Source organism: Monodon monoceros, unplaced genomic scaffold (assembly GCF_005190385.1).
Source record: "Monodon monoceros isolate NGI ecotype Baffin Bay Population unplaced genomic scaffold, NGI_Narwhal_1 Super_Scaffold_21, whole genome shotgun sequence".
Lineage (NCBI taxonomy): Eukaryota > Metazoa > Chordata > Mammalia > Artiodactyla > Monodontidae > Monodon > Monodon monoceros.
Genome location: NW_021703778.1, coordinates 62,514,693 through 62,536,953, shown reverse-complemented (window position 1 = coordinate 62,536,953; position 22,261 = coordinate 62,514,693). Strand labels below are relative to the sequence as shown.

The 22,261-nt window shown below is 41.7% G+C and overlaps 1 protein-coding gene across 1 annotated transcript in view; it reads left to right on the top strand.

Moving 5' to 3' along the window:
- MYO1E (myosin IE) overlaps positions 1–22,261 on the top strand; it is a 202,813-nt gene that overhangs the window by 138,600 nt on the left and 41,952 nt on the right. The window contains exons 10-18 of the mRNA XM_029236458.1: positions 593–789; positions 4,226–4,306; positions 4,595–4,681; positions 6,966–7,052; positions 8,064–8,231; positions 9,643–9,728; positions 11,894–11,975; positions 17,409–17,515; positions 20,021–20,119. Coding sequence (XP_029092291.1) covers positions 593–789; positions 4,226–4,306; positions 4,595–4,681; positions 6,966–7,052; positions 8,064–8,231; positions 9,643–9,728; positions 11,894–11,975; positions 17,409–17,515; positions 20,021–20,119 — 994 coding nt within the window. The remainder of the gene's footprint in view (positions 1–592; positions 790–4,225; positions 4,307–4,594; positions 4,682–6,965; positions 7,053–8,063; positions 8,232–9,642; positions 9,729–11,893; positions 11,976–17,408; positions 17,516–20,020; positions 20,120–22,261) is intronic.

Below are 22,261 nucleotides of genomic sequence, written 5' to 3'. Positions count from 1 at the left end.
ATTTGGTAAACTACCTCTGCCTCATCTAGATTGTCTTTAAGATTTCTTAAAAACTTTATATCCTGTCCTCTCTCTTTAGTAACCCTACACATGGTGAGCACTCAATAACCATGTGATTTGTTATCTTTGAGCTTGATGGTATCACGTGCTTCACACTGTTTGGGAATGATGATGCTATGAAAACACTGCACCAAAAAGGAAGAAAAACAATTATACGGAGCCAAGGAAATGTTTCTCGATTTAGTTCCTTCCGGGCTGTCTTGCTGCAAGCTTGGAAAGATGTCCATTTTAGGCATGTGGCTGTGATCTCAATAGGGGGGATTGGTTTGCCACCCTTCTTGGATCCTGATTTGTATTATTGGAAGTCTCAGTCATCATAGGAATTGACTCATGTAATAGACCAGTTGGGAAAAACAAAGTGGATGGATGTGTGTGGGAATGCTGATAAGCGGTCTTCATTAAGTGAAAGTTCTTGGGGGCCAATGACGATGTCTTCTATACGAGCACACACACACACAAGCGTCTCCATGTATTTGTGAGATGAATTGTTAAAATTCTGAAAGACAGTCATGTTTTATTTTGTTTTGTATAGTTTTGGCTTTTCCTGCCTATCTCCTGGGGATCAACCAGGACCGGCTGAAAGAAAAGCTAACGAGCCGGCAGATGGACAGCAAGTGGGGAGGCAAGTCGGAGTCAATCCACGTGACCCTCAATGTGGAGCAGGCGTGTTACACCAGGGACGCGCTCGCCAAGGCCCTGCACTCCAGGGTCTTTGATTTCTTGGTAGATGTAAGTAAACACAGGTTGGCATGGTTGATGCTTCGTATTTTAGCATCATATAAAGAGTGAAACTTCTCAGAGCTTTGTTTCCGTGTTTTGTCTCATTCCTTATAACCGTTACTTTACTCCTCCACTTTTTATCCTCACCCTGCGATCATTTTCTGCTTCTCCACTTTTACTTCTAGCATTGTCCAGCAAGACTCTAATATGGTAACAGCCTCTTGTGGACAAAATATTTAGTAAAGCCAGGACTACAGGCCAGAAAAAGAGGAGACCCATGGTCATGAATCCTTGAGTCTAAAGGTTTAGAATGTTGTACTTGTCATCTACTGCTATGTTACAAATTAACCCCAAACTTAGTGGCTTAAAACAGTAAGCATGTATTCTTTCATAGCTTCTGTGGGTCAGGTATTTGGAAGTGACTTAGTTTGGTGGTTCTGATTCAAGGATGAGAGTGCAGTCAAGATGCTGATTAGAACTACAAGGCTTGGACTTCCCTGGTGGCGCAGTGGTTGAGACTCCGCCTGCCGATGCAGGGGACACGGGTTTGATTCCTGGTCCGGGAAGATCCCATATGCCACGGAGCCACTAAGCCCGTGCGCCACAACTACGGAGCTTGCGCTCTAGAGCCCGCAAGCCACTACTGAAGCCCACTTGCCTAGAGCCCGTGCTCTAGAGAAGAGAAGCCACCACAATGAGAAGCCCACACACTGCGATGAAGAGTAGCTTCTGCTCGCCGCAACTAGAGAAAGCCCATGCACAGCAACGAAGACCCAATGCAGCCAGAAAAAGAAAAAACTACAAGGCTTGACTAAGTTTGGAGAACCTGGTTCCAAGATGGTGCACTCATATGGCTGTTGGCAAGATGCCTCAGTTCCTTGCTACATGGGCCTCTTTTCTGGGCTGCTTGAGTATCCTCCCAACATGACAGTTGGTTTCCCCCAGAGTGAATAGTCTAAGAGAGAGCAAGGAAGAAGCCACGAAGCTTTTAATGTCCTCAGGTATTGCCACTGTGCCATCTTCTGTTCATTAGAAGCAAGTCACTAAGTACAGTCCACAGTTAAGGAGAGGGGAATTAGGTTCCACTTTTGGCGGGGAAGAGTATCAGAGACTTTTTGGATATATTTTTTTAAACTGCCATATAGTTTTTAAATGATGGCATGACCGTATAGATATTATCTATACATATTCATAGAAATACATATTTATATATGTATACCACTTATAGATTGTGAAAATTAGTCTCTCAGCAGTGTAGAACTGCCAGTGGCAGCCTGTTAATCACTGTAGCTTCTAAATGGTAGAATAATAATAGCAAGCACTTATATAGCACTTACTATGTGGCAGATCCTGTTCTAAGTAGTTTAGAAAAAAATAACTTAGTTTTTACAACAACCCTGTGACTTAGGTATTATTATCTCTATTTTACGGATAAGCTAACGGGCACAGAGAGGTTAAGGAACTTTCCCAAGGGCACACCACTATTAAGTGATAAACCTAGGAATTGAGCCCAGGTAATTCGGCAGTGCTCCAGCTATTTCATTCCTCTGCCTTTTATATATTCAAGCCAGAAAGGACCCCAGGGGGACCCTAGTCAAGGGACAGCAGCCTGGCCATTAGATCCAAAAAGTCTGTGTTTGAGTCCAGGCAGCAGCATCTATAAGGCTTAAAGTATGGTTGGTGTGTTTAGGGTTGAGTAAGTCGGGGCAGGATAGGGTAATTATTCTGCGTACTACTTGTGGTTATTTTAAGGGTCAGATTGCTTGGGAAGGTCAGGGTCATAACGAAACATTAGTCATTCTTTTACCTTGTCCAGGCCCCTCATTTTTACTGAGAAGGGAATCTTAGCCCCGAGTGTTGGTGGTTTCACCCAAGGCCATTCAGCAAGAGGGTAGTGCCGAACTGGGATTAGAACCCCCATCTCTTGTCTCTGTTCAGTGCACCTTCCGGTGCTGGCCTTCCCACCTTATTTCCTTTCTGTCTTCCCTTGACTTTTTGTGTGGTATAATGAGATAGATAAGCGATACTAATTGGAGCTGACATTTACTAAGCCCTGACTGTTTGCCAGGCACTGGGCTAAGTGCTATGTATCATTACCCATTGACTCATAAAAGATGAGTGTCCTTTTCTTCACGTGGAAAACACCTCTGGTACTTAAAAATTCATCCAGTTGTTCACCACCCGCAGGAATTTTCCTCCTACATTCCTCCCTCCCCTGCAGCCCTCACCAACCCCCTCTCACCTCCACCTACCCTCCTATCATTGTCTGTTCCATTGATTACACGTCTCTCCTCACAGTGGTCAAGAACACAGATATAGTCATCATACTACTTAAATTTAATTCCAGACCCTTCCTCTTGTCCAGTGTGATCTTATGCTTTATGATGTTATCACTGTTGTTAAGAGAATTGTAGTGAGAATTAAATGAAACAACACTTGAGAAGCCCTTAGCGAAGCCTGGCACAGGTGATTGTTGAATATGTGTAAGCTGCTTTTATTACCATCCCTTTAATACTAATTTATGGTATTACTATCCATAGTTGCCTCTGAGAATAGAGACTGTCTTCTTGACATTCCTGCCGTATTATGTTAGGTGATCATTAATTGACTACAGGGCATCCCTCATTTTATTGCGCTTTGCAGATACTGTGTTTTTTTACAAATTGAAGGTTTGTGGCAACTCTGTTGAACAAGTCTGCCGGTACCATTTTTCCTACAACATTTCGTGTCTCTGTGTCACGTTTTGGTAACTCTCGCGATATTTCAAACTTTTTCATTATTATATTTGTGATGGTGCTCTGTGATCTTTGATGTTACTACTGTGACTTGCTAAAGGCTCAGAAGATAGCATTTTTCAGCAATAAAGTACTTTTTGATGAAAGCATGTACTTTTTTTTAGAGGTAATGCTATTGCACACTTAATAGACTGCAGTATAGTGTAAACATAACTTTTATATGCACTGGGAAACCCAGAGATATGCTGTGACTCACTTTTTTGCGACATTTGCTTTATTGCAGTGGTCTGGAGGCAAACCTGCAGTATCTCTGAAGTATGCCTGTACTGAATGGGGTCAATGGAAATAATATTTACAAACCTTGCAATATTGGTTCTTTTTGTGAAATAGGTTTGACTTCAATCACCCAAGATGATATTTTCTTCTAAATCTTAAGACTTCTTGAGAGAAACTAGCTCTGCCAGAAATGAGTGGTTTTCATCATTAAGCAAACTTTTTTTTCCCTACCAGACTAGTTTTTATTAGATTCTGGTGGTTTCCCAAAGTACTTGACATTGCACTGAGACCTTTTTTAAGGGGCAATTCACCTGTCTTTTTGTCGTCCTCTATTTCTAGTAACCAGGAGTAGCTGCTTCCCTTCCCCCCTTGCATGCCCATTGTTAATATGAATGTAAAAGGAATAACTTACCATGCTGGTTACTTTCTTCTAGTCCATCAACAAAGCGATGGAGAAGGACCACGAGGAATACAACATTGGTGTCCTAGACATCTATGGCTTTGAAATATTTCAGGTAAGACCAGTTTGAGTAGTTGGAGACTACGAAGGGAGATACTTTTTACCTGGCTTGAAAGAAATAATTCTAGGCCATGGAAAAAAAACCATCATGGCTCACTTTTGCCTCTGAGTTCTTCATGTACCTTTACCAAATTAGTTTCTCCTAAATATAAACTATGCTGCTTTCTACTGATGCCTCCAACATTTCTGTTAAGGCTTTTCACTAAATCACTCAACAAATGACTTTAAAATGATTTTGCAGAAACAATTCCATGAAAGTAACATTCTCCTTTTTTTTCCCCAGAAAAATGGCTTTGAACAGTTTTGTATCAATTTTGTTAATGAAAAATTACAGCAGATTTTTATTGAACTCACATTAAAGGCAGAACAGGTGAGCAGTCCCCCTTCCTTCATCTTGTTCTATTTCTAATTTGTTTTGTTTTAAAGGGTATAGATTTCTCTCTTTCGGTAATAGATTCAGATTTTAGTCTTGTATTAGGAAATGTACTTAATAGAGTCAGGCAGAAATACCATATGCCACTGTGACATTTTAGTCTGAAGTATAAACACCATCTGCTACCTTTTCTTTCTTCTTTAAGTAAATGATGCTGTGAAGTCGGACTTAGGACTGGCTGTTTTTACTACTCTCTGACTCATTGACCAAGTAGAAATGGAAGCCTATTCCAACCCCAGCTGTCTGTGGCATATACTGTGTTCCAAAGGAAAACTTGGTTTTCTCAGATCTGCTCTGCTCCCAACCTAACATAAAAATAAATGTGTCTTTAACAAAGCTGGTATTTAAATTTGGACTTGAGGTAACTTGTCTTGCTTATACTACCTTTTGCAAGTCCAGGGCAGGTTCCCTTTTATCCTGCTACCTACTCTTTGTCGATTTCTTGGGTCGCTGTAATAAGGTACCACACACTGGATTGCTTAAAACAATAAATTTTTTTTCTCTCCGAGGTCAGGAGGCCAGAATTCAAAATCAAAATGTCACTAGGAAGGGCTCTAGGAGAAAACCCTTCCTTACCTTTTCTAGCTTGTGGTGGCTCCTGGCATTCCTCGTCTTGTGGCAGCATAACTTCAATCTCTGCCTCTGTCTTCACATGACCTTCTGTCTGCATCCAAATCTCATTCTCTTTTCTCTTATAAAGACGCCAGTCATTGGATTTAGGGATCACCCTAAATCCACGATAATTTTATTTACGAGATTCCTAGCTAATTCTTATACCTACAGACATCCTATTTCCTCACATTTTGAGGTTCTAGGTGGACACAAAATCTTGGGGGATACATTCAACCCATTACACACATCAAGGGCTGTTTGAGGAATGTTTGTTCATGGACGTGTTCGTGCCTCTGCTTAGGAACCCCAGTGACCAATGGTTTTCACAGAAACCTCTGCCCTGGGATTCTTCCACTCCGTCAGTGTAGCTAGAGCAAAACCCTAAGGGAGGACATGGTAGGGACTGAGGTGGGAGAAGAAGGCGGAGGCTAGATCACAGAGGAACTTTGTAGGGGGTGGCAGATTTTAGAGTAAGTACGATGGGAAGCCATTGGAGAATTTTGACTAGAGAGTGACGCGAGCTGATTTGTGTTTATTTTTGACCAGGTGGCTCTGGCTCTGTAGACCTACAGGTAGGGTGGGGCAGGGGAGGGCAAACAGGAGTGGAAGTTTCAAAACCGGTTAGGAGCCTCCTGCCTGAGACTGGGCAAGAAAGGGGATGAGTAGACAGCGGTGGCAGCAGTAGAGGTGGTGCCGTGGTGAGGTGGTCAGATTTGGCATATGTTTTGGAGAGTGAGTCAGCCTGAGTTGCTCAGTATAATTACCAAAGGGACATGGAGTCAGGGATGATTCCTTCCTCTGTAGCTTGAATAGCAGGGCCAATGGGGAGACTGTTTACTGAAGGGTAAGATGAGAGCAGTTGGTTGGAGACAGTGGAGGGATGGAGGGCCAGAACACTGCTGAACGTGGTAGGTTTGAGAGGCCTGTTATACCTCTGAGTGGAAATTCCAGTATATGAAATACATCCATATATGAGTCTGGAACTCAGTGGGGAAGTCTAGACTAGAGAAATAAATTCAGGTGTCATTAGGCTATAGGTGTTATTTTAAGCCAGGGAGTTGATTGGAATTACCTAGAGAATGAGAGTAGAGGAAACAAGGCTGGGAGATTGAGCCCTGAAAGTCTCCATCAGTGTAAGGATCTGGAAAAAAAGAGCGAGCCAGCAAAGGAAGCTAACAAAGCCAGACTGATAAGGAAGGAGGAAAACCAGGAGAGTGTGATGGTGTTCATAATGAGCAGCTGACCTGAATGAGGGGCCTTCCCTTTAAGGACCTAGATGCTAATCTGTACTTCTGTTCTATGTTGAGTTCAAAAAGAGTGTTCCATAACTGGACCTACAGGTTAAGCCATTTGAAAGTGCCATTTTTGTATGTCAAAAACAATTGTATGGGATCAATTTCATATGGTTCCAACCAAACATAAAAATTACCAAGCAATGAAATGCTCCTTTCCTCTTCCTCTTAGAAAAAATTAAGATTGCAAGTTTTTATTGAAGGGCATTCAGGTTTTTCTTTCCTCATGATTCCTGTGCCTGTGGTATCCGTCATGTGCAGAGCTCCAGCTGGTCTCCACTGGGTAATACTGTGAATTCCCACTTTCTGTTCTACAGGAAGAATATGTTCAAGAAGGCATCAGATGGACACCCATCGATTACTTTAATAACAAAATCGTGTGTGACCTCATCGAGAACAAAGTTGTAAGTATCGGTCTGGTGTGTCTCTTCACTGCTCACAGGTTTACACTAAGTGAGTTTTTGTTCTCTCTGTCGTTGTATTAGAATAAGCAAAGTGACAGCTCTGATTTGCAGAGTTTTAGCGATTACATTTATTTTGCTTATGGGTATATGTGTGAAAATAGAGTTTTACTCTTGTAGTTAATATACACATGTGTATGAGTACATTGCCAGTTTACGAACGGAGGTTGCTACTGAATCTTAAGAGAAGACAATTATGACTTATGTTGATGGCATAGCATATGAAGAGATATAAACTTGGCCCTGCCTCCTAGACCATTTATACAACTTCTAGGACTTTAGCCCTAGAAATTATTCAAAAGGAAATAAAAGGGTATAGAGAGAGATCTGTACAGTACTGTTGTGTTCTGTTTTTTTATAAAAGTCCCAACTGGAAACAGTGAAAACATCCATAGAGAACTCAGTCCTTAAATAAACTATAGCATATAAGAGTAGGGAAATATAGCCATCAAAATAATAAGTATAAAGGCTGTGTAAAACGGCAGGATTATTTAGAAACTAGTGCTATGCAGAAAAAGTAATACATGATAGAATGTGTCCAGTGTGTAGCTGTATTAACCATGTCTATATGGGTAACAGGCTGAAAGCGAACATTAAGAAATGAATTAGGGTCCAAGGAAAATGTTTTTATCTTTAGGGTTTAAAAAATCAACCTAGTACAAATAGGAGTGAGCAGATAATGATCTTTCTGTTTATGGCTTTGAATAGAACTTCGGGGAGTTAAACTATTCTCTTTTTTTTTTTGAAAATGGACTTTCCCCCATCGTTAGATCTAAGTGGTGGTGACTCCCATTTGGGATTATTAATAGCATTCTCCCTCAAAGGGAAAGATTGAGTTTCAAGATGGTATCTTAAATCTAGGGAGCGGTTTCCTTGCTTAAGAAAAGACCTGATAAACATTATATGTTTTAAAACAGTCACTGAGTTGGGACTTTGCTCTCTTGGTCCCATCAGAACCCCCCTGGGATCATGAGCATCCTGGATGATGTATGTGCCACGATGCACGCAGTGGGTGAGGGAGCGGATCAGACGCTCCTCCAGAAACTTCAGATGCAGATTGGGAACCATGAGCACTTCAACAGCTGGAACCAAGGCTTCATTATTCACCATTACGCTGGGAAGGTATGGCCAGGGAGCAGGGCTTCAGCAGGAAAGGGGAAGCTATCCTTTTCAACGTCTATCTGTATTAAGCCTTTGGGTCTGTAATCTGTTTTCCAACGAGGCAACTGAAAGCAATGTCCATAGAGTTTTATGTGCCTCACTGTGTTTTATTCATCCATCCATCATTCATTCAACAGCATGGGACCCATGAAATATTTGGAGAGACAAACAAAAGATAGTGCGTATACACCACTGTGTATTTTTTAGCATGAATCACCCTTAATATAACATAAGCATGAATCAACCTATATATATATATATATATATATATATATATATATATATAATTTTTTTTTTTAAAGATGTTGGGGGTAGGAGTTTATTAATTTATTTATTTTTGCTGTGTTGGGTCTTCGTTTCTGTGCGAGGACTTTCTCTAGTTGTGGCAAGCGGGGGCCACTCTTCGTCGCGGTGTGTGGGCCTCTCACTATCGCGGCCTGTCTTGTTGCGGAGCACAGGCTCCAGACGCGCAGGCTCAGTAGTTACGACTCACGGGCTTAGTTGCTCCGCGGCATGCGGGATTCTCCCAGACCAGGGCTCGAACCCATGTCCCCTGCATTAGCAGGCAGACTCTCAACTACTGCGCCACCTGGGAAGCCCCAACCTATATATTAACTGTTGAAGGAATGAGATTTTTTCTCGCCTCTTATGCAGTCACAAGCTTGCATTTTTTACTTGCCCATCCTCCCTGGGAGTATACATAAGGACCAGAGGCTCACTTTGGGGTTTGTTCTCATAAAATGCATGATTACTGGGTGCTACTGGGTACCAAGCTTTGTGTGGGTACTGGTGATACACAGATAAGTAAATTGATGTCATGATATTTGGGGACTTCCTAGTACTGTGGAAATTCATTGGTCTCACCCTTCATCCCAATAAGTCTCTTATTAACCAAGGAGGGTCCTTGAGCATGAGACATCAACTAAACTGATCTAACTCTGACACCATTTGTAGGAGAAATCGAAAAGCCTCAGATGACATGGCCCACTGCAGTGCGTTAGTGAGCATAGAGAGTTTTATTTTACTCCATCTTACCTAAAATTTAGAGAAAGAATTAAGTGTATTATTTACATACCCCTATAGATCCATCGAAGAAGGGCTATGTAATCATGAGAGCTGGGGTCCTGGTCATGTATCATTTGGATCGTGTAAGCAGCCAGAGACCATCCATCAGCATCTCCAGGCCATCGCCAGCTGAAGTCATCTAACAAGTTAAAACATGCACAGCCTTTATGTGACAGATCGGGATGAAAGCCCAATTGTTATATCTGGAAATACACACACTCTCTGGAGGATAGCCATGCCAGCTTGGATGTTTTGTTCAATGAAATACTTAAAGGATAAAATTCGATATCTTTCCATTCTTGGCCAGGTATCCTATGACATGGATGGCTTTTGTGAGCGGAACCGTGATGTGCTGTTTATGGATCTGATTGAGCTTATGCAGAGCAGTGAGCTGTAAGTGTGTTTGCCTTATCCGACACGGGATATAGGTTTGACCAGATTTTCAATATTAGAACAAACGTGTGACATTCGAATGGTCGGCGTTATGTTTCCTTGTGCTGTTGGGTCTGGGTTATCATTAGACAATTCAGCTTCTCAAAACAGCTTTTTTCCCCCCGGTCTTAGTCTCTCCCTTGTACCCCTGATACTTCCCACCCCTCATGCTAAGTGCTATCTGCATGCCCTTTAAGGGTCCCCAGTTTCATCATTTTCAATGGTTTTATCAGGGAGAAGTGCCCATTCTGGAGTTGGGTTGGGATGGCTGTGCCTGACTGTCTAAGAGTGAGACAGTCTGGCTCTGTGACACTTTGCCCTCGGGACATCATCCCAAGAATTCTCTCTCTGTTTTTGAAAATGCTAATAGCTTAGCTACACCGAAGTTAACCTGAATTGCTGATGCACTTGGGAAATGGCTCAAGAACTCAGGGAGGGGCACTCAGAGATCCATTTTAACTCCCAAGACCCCGACTAAGCTAAAAGCGTAGAGCAGTGGGGGCATCCGCCTTGCAAGCTGCTGGAGCTCCCAGGGCCAGCTTTGCCATGTCCTTTCCTTGCCTCTTCCGTGCAAAGGTCCCCACAGTCCTGGGTAATGATGTGAGGTGTCATTTACATGGTCAGGCCTGTCCATGCCTGGCAAGTACAATATTGCACAGTCTTCCAGATTTTACAAGTTTTAGAGCTGTCTCCAAGTAATAGTTGCCATTTTAGTCTCTGTTACTTCAACTATCGTAATATCAAGGTTAACTTCTTTGATCAACAGCTGCAAGCCTGATAATTTTCTAGAAAAGGCCTGACTTCAATGAAAGCAAAACTGAGTTTCCTTTTTGGTCCGTGGTTCGAAGTTCTGCTCCGTTTAACCCTCTTCCCCTCCCTCCAGCCTCCACTCCTCCCTGGCCCTCATCTCCCCAGGCCTGCACTTTCGTGGCACTCACACCCCTCACTTCGGAGATTCTTCTCTCAAAACGTAAAATCTATTTGCTCTTAAAAAGTCAGGTAAGCCACAAGTCCTGGCTTTTGGAGTTTATGAAAATCAGGTGCAGGCATGCTTTCAGAGATTTTTTTCTTTTTAATTATTAAAATTACTGCAAAATTCAAGAGCTATTGATACTTCCATGTAAAACTCCTGTCATGTAGACATGGTCTGTTGTTTGGTAAACACATGTGCTGTAAAAAATCTATAATTGTGTCTGGTGAGGTTATGAAAGTAGAATGCTGTGGAGACTTCCTAGAAAATCCATGATGCCCAGTAAGTCATTTAGGGGGAATTTCCTTTGAGTGGCAGATTCCTAATTTACATGGATCACATCATTCATTCATTCAATCAGCAAATATTTATTGAGCACCTACTGTGTACTAGGCTCTGTTCCAGACACCAGGGACACTAAGGTGACTAAGACATTGTCCCTGCCCTGTGCCTTTTGAGGCAGGCCTGTCAACAGATGTAGCTCAGTTACAACTACTAATGAAGTTGTATATTCAGCAGGCAAAGCATTAGTGGATTAGCTGCACTTAAAATTGCTCATACTCAAAACACGTTTTGTCTAGGTTTTTTGCTTGAGGGAAGGGAGGGTTGATACAGTGCCCTATTGGCATCTTGTGGGCAAAGGCCACTGATGCTGTGAAACATCCTATAATGTGTAAAGCAGCCCCAGGCCCCAGCACAGAATTATCCAATCCCAAATGTCAGTAGCACCAAGACTGAGAAACCGTGCTTTGGAGCAAAGCAGAATCTGCATTGGATCTGGACAATTCATACAAATCCCTGCACTCTGGTCTATCTTACTTAACTCAGAAAACCCACACTGACCCCCCTATGTTGTGTCCAGTTGCCAAGGTGTATCTCAGTTCTAGTGGGTGGGGAAATTTGAAAGGCAGAGTTTAACATTTTATTTTTCAGGCCTAGACTCCAAGATGCTTCTGTCTTAGAATTCTCTCTCTACGTTTCTTGTGTCCATTGCTTTTTTTCTCCCGGGTCACAACTTGATGGCTTGAGTCAGATGGCCATTCTGTATCCAAGGTTCTGTGCTTCTGGACGACTCTCTCCATTCTCTATGGAAGCAGGCTTTCCAGCCCCCAAGGTACTTACTGATTGCTAATCCATTCTCTTTCTCCTTTTCCAGACCTTTTATAAAGTCTTTATTTCCGGAAAATCTGCAGGCTGACAAGAAAGGACGCCCAACTACTGCTGGAAGCAAAATAAAGGTTTGTTCTATTTTAATAGGGAAATTTATGGATCCCTATTAAGAGGTAGGGTTTTCTAGGCGTCAGGAACTACACCCCTGGGCCAGGATGCGGTCAGGGAGATGTAACAGATTCGTTACAGAAGATGGCCAGAAGTAACGTTGCTGCTTGAGAAAGGGTTATAGGTTGCAGGTGAATTTGACTTGGCTGTACTGAAACCCCAAATGGATAATTAAGTACCTCATAGCTTAATAGTCAGCAGATGGTAATCAGTTACTTTCTAAGAGGAAGTGGCTTTATACTGAATCTAGGAGAATTCACATTAAACTGTCAGAGAGATTTTATGATCAAGAGCCACATTTTGGATTTTGATGATGCTTTTCCAGACCAGACCCCAGAACCTGCCAATTACGGAACTTTACGAACCTGAAATTCTACTGGGTCTTATATGGGGAATTTATGCACCTTCCGCACTGGGTCTTGTGGGCCCTCCTTTCTGTGAATTACAGGCATCTTGGCTTCATAGTGTCTCAAAGTCAGAGGAATTCTTAGTGTTTCTTGAGAGCCTCTCATGGAGAGTGCATTGAATTATCAGAGGCGCTGTGTGATGAAATTGGTTGTCCCTAATTACTCTCTGAATTTAGAGGTTGTGTCAAACACACTCCATCATGTAATTTTTTGAAAAACAGTCACTAAACTTTTTCTTATTTAATTATACCAGTTAAAAACAGTTCCTTATTTTATATTTTTATTATATTTTTTTTAATTTTTATTTTATATTATAGTTGATTTACAATGTTGTGTTAGTTTCAGGTGTACAGCAAAGTGATTCAGTTATACATATACACATATCCATTCTTTTTCAGTTTCTTTTCCCGTGTAGGTTATTACAGAATACTGAGTAGAGTTCCCTGTGCTATACAGTAGGTCCTTGTTGATTATCTATTTTATATATAGTAGTGTGTATATTAAATACAGTTTTTTAAAGAATCATACCAATTAAATACCACCCTGTCTTTGTAATCAATGGAATCATTGAGTGATAAAGAGTAGGGCTCTGGGGCTCGTCACCTGTGTTCAAATCCCTCACCGTGTGATCGCCAGCAAGTTACCTAAACTCTCAGTGCCTCTTCTGCCTTAGAGATTTTAGTACCTATCTCAGGGAGGTACTGTGGTGATTAATTTCCATCGTCCATCTAAGGCACACACTGCCTGAAACATAATAAGCCCAAACCGTGTATGCTTTCCTGTTCCGTACTACTCCATCCGTCTCCTCCCTCTCTGCCATGCTTCTTCATCTCTGCTTAATTCTCAGTGGACGCTTGATGTGCCTATTCTGACTGTCCATCCCCCTGTGTGGCTCTGTGTGTCCAGATCCTACATGTCCTTCTCACAGTGCCCTCCGATAACCCTGGCCCCGTGAACACCATGGTTGCTGCTGCCTGTTTTGTTCACAAGCGTTTTCTTCTCCGAGTGTTGCACATATGGAAGCCTGTCTTCCCAGCCTCTGAGGGCATAAGCACTGCGTGAAATAAAGGGAACATCACAGCAACGAGACGCTTCCATCCGGAGGAGCTTCAGGTTTTGTGCAGGAAGTCAGGCACAAGCTAGAGGGTAGGGTTTTGAGCTGGAGGGTAGAGTCCTCTGGGATTAAGGACAGTCATGTTCAAGGAACTTGAGACATACAGTAGTCCTGGGACAGTGTCTGGATTGAGTTCACTGGGGCAGAGAGTTGACGGCAGGGCGGAGATAATTGACATCTGCACGAAGCTCTGACTCAAGCTTTAGCTTCTAGGTCCTGGATAAGGATTAGCTCTAGGCTGGAAAATCTAGTCACAAGACTGTCACATTCAGATCCAAGGGGCCCAGATCATCAAGGCTGCAGTGACTCACTTTCAAGTGGTCTGGATTCTCAGTCCAACTTATTCCCTATAAAAAGCAGGGTGGTGTTAGGAGCATTTTTCTCCTCCTTGGAAGACTTGACCCCTTCATATTCTTGTCTAGTGTTATGCTCAAAATAGCCACCTTCCGGGTGTACTCAAAATGTTCAGGATTGCTATGGTCTGGGGAGGTCAGCCTGAAGTCAGCCAGCTCATCTAGGGAGACCGTACTATGCATATTCTCACCAGTGGTATCCTCTTGGTGAACTGTGTGACCTCTCCCTGTCTGACACTCTGCCTCCGTGTAGGAATGAGATTCTCCCTCTTTTATGTCTCCTGAGTCACCTCTTAGAGATGCGTAGCCACGGCCCAATCTCTTACACCTTTCACGTCTACAATATTTTGCAGACGCTAAGTATCATCTTTTTTTTTTAATTTTTATTGAAGTATGGTTGATTTACAATGTGTTTCAGGTGTACAACAAAATGATTCAGTTATACATATATATGTACGTATTCTTTTTTAAGTTCTTTTCCATTATAGGTTATTACAAGATATTGAGTATAGTTTCCTGTGCTATACAGTAGGACCTTGTTCGTTATTTTATATATAGTAACTAAGTATCATCTTAATGATATCCCTGAGGTTAAACGTTTAAAGGGATCCTGAGTTCCTTGGAAGAAAAATTAAATTTATGTTCAAGGTAGTTTTAGTGTTGGGAATCTTATTGTATTCTAATTCCTTAAAATTTAAAACTGTTCTGTAGGATTTAATTAATAGAATATTTGCTTGGTGAGAACTCCCATTGTCTTTGTTTATAAATAAGAGTATTCTTTACTTAATAACATGTGATTTTTGAGGCTTTCCTAAATTCTACGTTGTTGTGGCTAAAAGGGACGGTTTTGAAATTAGAGCCAAAGATTGAGGGAATGGAGCTCAGAGCTGGCAAAGTGGACTGGGCTACAGCTTTATCTAAGTGAGACTGGGCCTCTAAAGGAGCAGATATGATAAGAGATGCAAGTGCCATGAGGTAACTGGACTCGTAGACATTTAACATCTATTCCAACCTTCAGATTAAATTAGAGGTCTTCTAGTTCAACCTCCTTAGTTTACAGATGGGGAAACTGAGGCCCAAAGAAATTTAGTGATTTGCAACATAGCTCTCAAAGAGCAGAGCCAGGATCCCAATTCAGGTTTGCTAACAATCTATGTGGAGGGTAGAATGGGGAGCTGTCACCCTAAGCCTTTCTCACTGTCCTGTCTGCACTTTTTTTTTTTTTTTTTGCGGTACTCAGGCCTCTCACTGTTGTGGCGTCTCCCGTTGCGGAGCACAGGCTCCGGACGCGCAGGCTCAGCGGCCATGGCTCACGGGCCCAGCCGCTCCACGGCGTGTGGGATCTTCCCGGCCCGGGGCACGAACCCGTGTCCCCTGCGTCGGCAGGCGGACTCTCAACCACTGTGCCACCAGGGAAGCCCCTGTCTGCATATTTTAATGCCTGCTTCTGTAGGCAAGTAGACAAGCCTCTGTAGGCAAGCCTCTGCCCTTGTAGGGCAAGTGCCTTTGGTAGCTTTCTGTTCTAACTCATGGGCTCTTCTTGTCTGGAGCCAGAGTAAATCCAACCTGCTGCTTCCCAACCACTCCAGGGGGCATTTAAAGTTGACCCATAGCTAAATACAGGATAATTTTGAGATATATTCCTGTTTGCTCAAATTGATTATTCCAAAACCTAAAGGCTTCTCTCTAATCCTAACTCACCCAGTTAATTCCTTTTGTTATCACACTAAATTATCCCGTATCTTCCTTAAGGAGGAGGATGGCATTGTGGTTAAGAGAAAAACTTGGTAGCTCACAGACTTGGGTTCTAGCCTTACTTCTGCTTGCTAGTTATATCATCTTGAGTAATACTTTATTTGTTTAAGGCCCTGTTTTCTCATCTAAAAAATGGGAATGATAATTGTAAGGAGCTACTTCTTAAAATTCTGAGGCATAAATAAGAAAATCCATGTGTCTAGCCCATGAAGCATATTCAGTACCTGTTAGCCGTTACGATTTTGAGCCATTGAATAGCTCAACAGAAAGAAGTATGTCAAGTGTCATATAAACTTAAGTCGAACTTGCCCCTGTGTTTTCTTATGCTAAGTTGAAAAGGTATGCTCCTAAATGCTTAGGACTAAAGAGTCTGCTAAGTTATACGTAAAAATTAAAAAATAAAAATTAAGAGTTTGGGAACTTAAAAAATAAAGCTTTATTATAACCAGTCCCTCCCCAGCTTCATCTTACATGTTGCAAAGATCATTAAATTTGTTCTCAAGTACAATCTCTCTCTCATCAACAAGGAAGATGAGAGTCAATTTACATTTTTATCGTAGAGCTTTGCTTTGATCATACAACCTCGGCAACTTTGCCCTGAATTCCAAGCATTGCAAAGAATGCCATATTCTGCACATCTAAACAGAGAACTTTTGCTTTGAATATACCCAAGAGTTTTTCTCAGGGGTTTCAGATTTCCCAAACCCACGAAAACAGGAAAGTCCTAATTGAGAGAAGGTTGACTACTGCAGGCAGATCCCTTCTGCTGACTTTGTAATGGTTTTCTGGCTTTGGAGATCCCTTTCCTCTATTTTCTTTTAGAGGTTTTCTCTCTTCGTGCTGATTTGCTTAGAATGAGAGGTTGCATGTGTGCCCCGTTATTGGATCCATAAGGTATGCTCAGCTGTGTGGTGCTGGGAATGCTGATGTGGGCTCTGCTCCTGTTTCTTCAAACAACATTTGTGATACTCATGATTTGAAATATCTCATAAGCAATTTCAGCTTCATTTATGTGGCTTTTTCTTCTTGAACCCAGTTCCATCGTGGGTACCCGATGCACAGGTAGTAAGAGCTGATTTTACATTGAATATTTTAGTTCGTGAAATAGTAAGTTTCCTGCCACACTGAAAGGGCTCTGAGTCAGCAGGTTTGGAAAAGGACATGCTGAGGAAGGAGGTGAATGAAATGGCCTATAAAAGGTTTATGAATTCTGAGATTTTTATGTATCTCCCACTTTTTAATTGTGAATTTCCATCATTTTAATAAGGTGATTCTTCATTGGTTAGATTGCCTGAAAAGAGTACAGGGGGTTTTGATGATCTATCCTTGCAAATAAATTTGTGCACCTCCCTTCCTCTCAGAGTTTATGAGAAAAATGTATTTGCAAAGGCTGTCAGTCAATATAAAATTAACTAAATTTGTTAACAATTGGCATGCTTCCCTGTTTCTCCTAAAAAGAATTATATGGGAGGATTTACTGGGTTTGGGGGTGTTTTTTTTTTTTAATCTTATTTTATTAACTATACTAAAAATACCTCATCGTTTTCAAAAATCTAATTTCAAACCCACTTAAGAGTGTTCAAATCACCATAACAGTCAGTAGAGCTTTAAGAAAGTGTAGTAGTAGACCCGAGTTAAGCCTAATGAACAAACTGTCATGAGGATGAATTTCTAGCTGTACATTTGCACACAGGTCTCCTTTGAAAGTTGGTCTGCTTTAGAGCAAGTTCCATGTTTCTAAATGATGTTACTCTTCCTTTCTAGAAACAAGCCAATGACCTTGTGAGCACCCTGATGAAATGTACACCTCACTACATTCGCTGCATCAAACCCAATGAAACCAAGAAGCCCAAGGACTGGGAGGAAAGCAGGTATGGTGAAGACACAGACAGGAGGTCAAGGCCAACCTGCCTGGTCCCACCCCGTTTTCCCCTCTGCTCAAGCCGGGCCCTCCTATGCCCGAGGCAGGAGCAGTTTCAATTGCCTTCCAATGTGTTTTGTGTCTTAACTTTTTCAGGAAGAAGCCTATGTAGATATATTTTTCCCCTCCTTGTTTTTTCCTGAAATGTTAGCAGTGCCCTTCAGTTCAGAATTAGCGATTTATGTTGATCTTGGCTAGTCTGGGGACAGATGGAAAAAAGAAAGCAAACCTTAATACAGCAGAGTCAGGATGGTTTTCAAATTAGTTTGAGGCTCTGTGTAGACATTTTTAATGCCCTCAGCCCATCAGCACACGCAGGATGTGGCCTGGAATGCTTAGCTCAGGGTTGAAGTGAAGTTCCAAAGAGCTGGTTAAAAACAATCTGTCAGGGGCTTCCCTGGTGGTGCAGCAGTTGAGAGTCCGCCTGCCGGTGCAGGAGACACGGGTTCGTGCCCCGGTCCGGGAAAATCCCACATGCCGCGGAGCAACTAAGCCCATGTGGCACAACTACTGAGCCTGCACGCCTAGAGCCCATGCTCCACAACAAGAGAAGCCACCGCAATGAGAAGCTCGTGCACCACAATGAAGAGTAGCCCCTGCTCGCTGCAACTAGAGAAAGCCCGCGTGCAGCAACGAAGACCCAGTGCAGCCAAAAATAAATAAATTAAATAAATTTATTAAAAATAATAATAATAATAAATTACGAGAGTCTAGGAAGCAGAGGTATTGCTAAGGGGTGCTTTAGCCCACCCTTCCCCCTACTTCAAACTCTCTCCAGCTTCCCTTCCCAGCAAACATAATCGTGAATGAAAACATCTTGCTTGCCCTCCAAATGCAAAACCTCCCTGGCACACTCTCCCCTGCTCCACGTATCCAGCTCTGTTGATTGTCACTCTAATGTGGAAATCTTGCAGTAGCTACTGGTTGGAAGGTCCTCAGCCCTGATGCTACCTTCTCATAAAATCCAAACTGATTCACTGGAATATCAGAAGCTGGAGAAATGAAGAAAGTGCAACATTTTATTCAGTAAATTTTCATAGCATTTCCCCCAGGGTGTTTTCCCTTTTTTTTTTTTTTTTTTTAATTACACTCCTTATTTGAATTGCAGTGAGGAACTTCCTAACATACACTCATATAAACTGGTTTTACAAAGTCTAAGGTATTCCTTGGTCAAGTGTTGATTTGTATTTCCAGTAGGATGGCTTCCTGGGATCTGCCCCCTCATCTCGGTTCAGGTTTACTGTGTGACAGATGGTCTCACTTCATCCGTGAGCGTGGAATGTCGGGGTCCATGAAAGGGCAGTGTGCTTCATTGTCAGGGATCACAGGGTCAATTGAAGTTCTTGGTGGACAGGGTTACTCATTCCACAAGTTTATGGCGTGTAGTTTATTTTTCTTTTCTTGTTGAAAATGTGTCTTTGTTTGGCTTTGGCAAAGTTGCCTGCCCTGGATTCTAAATAACTGTCCTAGTAGAGTTCTCAGGCCATGACCTTCTGAGGACAGTCTTGAAAGAGGACTCCTGAGGGAAGGAGATGGTGTACCCAGGGGAACAGCGGGCATTGCCAGCCTGGTTGATGTTTACTGAGGAGTTGACAGCACTCCAAGAATACGCAAAAAGCAGGACATTTATTTATTGTTTGTTTATTTTTGGCTGCGTTGGGTCTTCGTTGCTGCACACAGGCTTTCTCTAGTTGCAGTGAGCGGGAGCTACTCTTCGTTGCGGTGCATGGGCCTCTCACTGTGGTGGCTTCTCTTGTTGCGGAGCACGGTCTCTAGGCGCGAGGGCTTCAGTAGTTGTGGCACACGGGCTTAGTTGCTCTGCAGCATGTGGGATCCTCCTGGACCAGGGCTCGAACCCGTGTCCCCTGCATTGGCAGGCAGATTCTTAACCACTGCACCACGAGGGAAGTCCCAAGCATGACATTTTAAACATAACAGAATATGTTGAACTAATTGTCTTGTTGACAGAAATTTGTATAAGAAGTTTTCCTAGTGATGGAAGTTATAATGAATGAAGCAATGTTTTCACATGAGGCACATTGTTTTCCATGTGATTCACGGGAAAGGAATCAATGGGTGATGCATTCCCTGCCTCAAAGCTTGGGGTGAAGCCAGTATTTGTGAAAAATACTTAAAATGAGCAGATATCTCTAACTGGCAACCTCATGTATATTTTCCTTAGTAGAGAAAAGGCTGGTGGTGAGTTTGGGATTTGGAGGATGGGAGAAAGGAAAATTATTTTCCTGAATCAGATTTCTACCCTTTCAGTTAACCAGACATGTATTAATATTACATAACCTGAGGGCCAGCTCAGACTCTGAGCACTATAAATTAGAATCTTTTTTTAATATGCTTCCCTGCAGTGTGGAATTGGGAGTTTGGGGGGAATGGTGGGTGGGAGAACAGAGTGAAAAGATTATCCACTAATGTCCTGGCTCCATTCTCTCCTTTATAGGGTAAAGCATCAAGTAGAATATCTGGGCCTAAAAGAGAACATTCGAGTGAGGAGAGCTGGGTATGCCTATCGGCGCGTCTTCCAAAAATTCCTACAGAGGTAATGAACTGGTGACTCTGGACTCTTTCTTTGTTTTAAACAAGTTTATTGAGATATAATTCACATATCATACAATTCACCCATTTAAAGTATACAATTCATTGGCTTTTAATATATTTACAGAGTTGTGCATCCATCACCACATTTAATTTCAGAACATTTTCAAAAAGAAAAATCTCCCTTCCCGAGTCATCAGCCCCCTATTCGGCCCTCACCCCTGGCCCTAAGCAGACACTTCCTTCTCTGCCTATTCTGAGCATTACTTATAAATAGAATCATGTAATATGTGTCTTTTGTTTCTGGCTTCTTTTACTTCACATAATGTTTTCAAGGATCATCCTGTAGCATATACCTGCACTTCATTCCTACTCATTGCCAAATAATTTTCTCTTGCGCCAATGTTCCAATATACCACATTCTTCTTAATTCATCCATCAGTTGATGGACATCACATTTTGGCTGTTTTGAATGACGAATAATGCTGCTACCAGTGTTCCCGTACATGTTTTTATGTGGACATTTGTTTTTATTTCTCTTCGGGACATAACTAAAAATGGAATTGCTGGGTCAAATGGTAACTATGCTTAACCTTTTTGATGGACCGCTAGATTGTTTTACGGAGTGGCTGTACCATTTTACATCCCCTTTGATCATTTTTAAATTATTTGTCTTTTTAGTGTTAAGTTGTAATACAGTTCTTTTTAGCATTATTTATTGTAAGTAAATCAGTAGCCACAAGTATTCTGTCTGTTGAGAGTGACAGATCAGTTCAGAAGTTCATGGTAATTGTGACATGGGGACAGACTGAGATTTAAGTTGACTGAGCAAATTAATAGTATGAAGACAATTTTAGGAAGATATTTACAAGCTTAACGTATTTTAACCTCAGATTTTTTGTACAGTCCAAATATAAAGTTAAACTGATTTTTATATTTCCATTAAAGTGCATTAGGCGGGATCTGTACTAAATTGTTCTTATTTTGCATTGTTTTTAAAAAGGATAAAATTTAATGTCCTTAAAATATTAGGATTCGAACTTCTCTAATGACTCTAAATTAGTGAAGTTCCACTGATTTTCTACATCTATTTAATTTCCTTTATGAAAGAAGGAAGCCATATTTAGTATTTTAATCAGAAAATAATTATGTCTTCCTGGTATATGGTACAGGAGCAGGATGTAAGAAATTTTTATTTAATTCAAATTGTATGTAACAAAGAGGTTGTAGGATGGAGAAGAGCTTAATTGCTGTCTTTGAAATCCAGTACTTCTAATAAAGTAGCTTTCCCTTTGGGGATGTTGTTTTTTCTGCCATGCGATTGGGATGACTGACCCTACTGCTCATCATTGTGGGTCATCATATGTGGAAGGTCAGAAGAGGCTTAGCAAAAGCGTGGATCATTCCATACAATAAAGCTTCATTGATTCTGTCCCCACACATTCAAGATTGCTGATAATTTTGGAGGCTGGTTAGACTAGGAATAAAATTCACTGACACAGCTCTCTGAATTAAAGGGCCCACTACACCTCTAACGTAAGCAGAGCAATACGAAAAGATGTCTTTAGGAAAGTGAGAAAGTAAATTTGGAACGCTCGCATCCATTTGCCGACAAACAACTGAAATGTAAATTATCAAAGACTCTGCTCTTCTTTAAGCAGATGGGTGACACTAGTTTAGAACAGGATTTCTCAACCTCAGCTATTGATATTTTGGGCTGGATGAGTCCTCATCGTGACAGCCGTCCTGTACACTGCAGGATGTTTAGCAACCTCCTTGGCCTCTACCTGCTAGATGCCAGTAGTGCCAACCCCCTATCCCACCCCCATCCCCATCTTCTCCGAGTTGTGACACCCAAAACTGTATCCAGACATTGCCTAATGTCCCCTGGGGGGCAAAGCTAGTTGAGAACCATGGCTTAGATAATCATTAAAATTTTCGTAAAACTACGTTTCTTTGAAAATACCCCTTTTTAATTAAGAGGAAAAAAAATTAAATTCAGAAAATAGTGAAAGAAAAGTATTTCCTCCATCTTGCCCTAATTTAGAAAGGCCTGCCCTCAACAAGTCCAAAATGTTTATAGTTTTATCCTCCTTCAGTATTTTTTCTGTACTTAAAAACTATGTGATATTTGCAGATTCTCTCT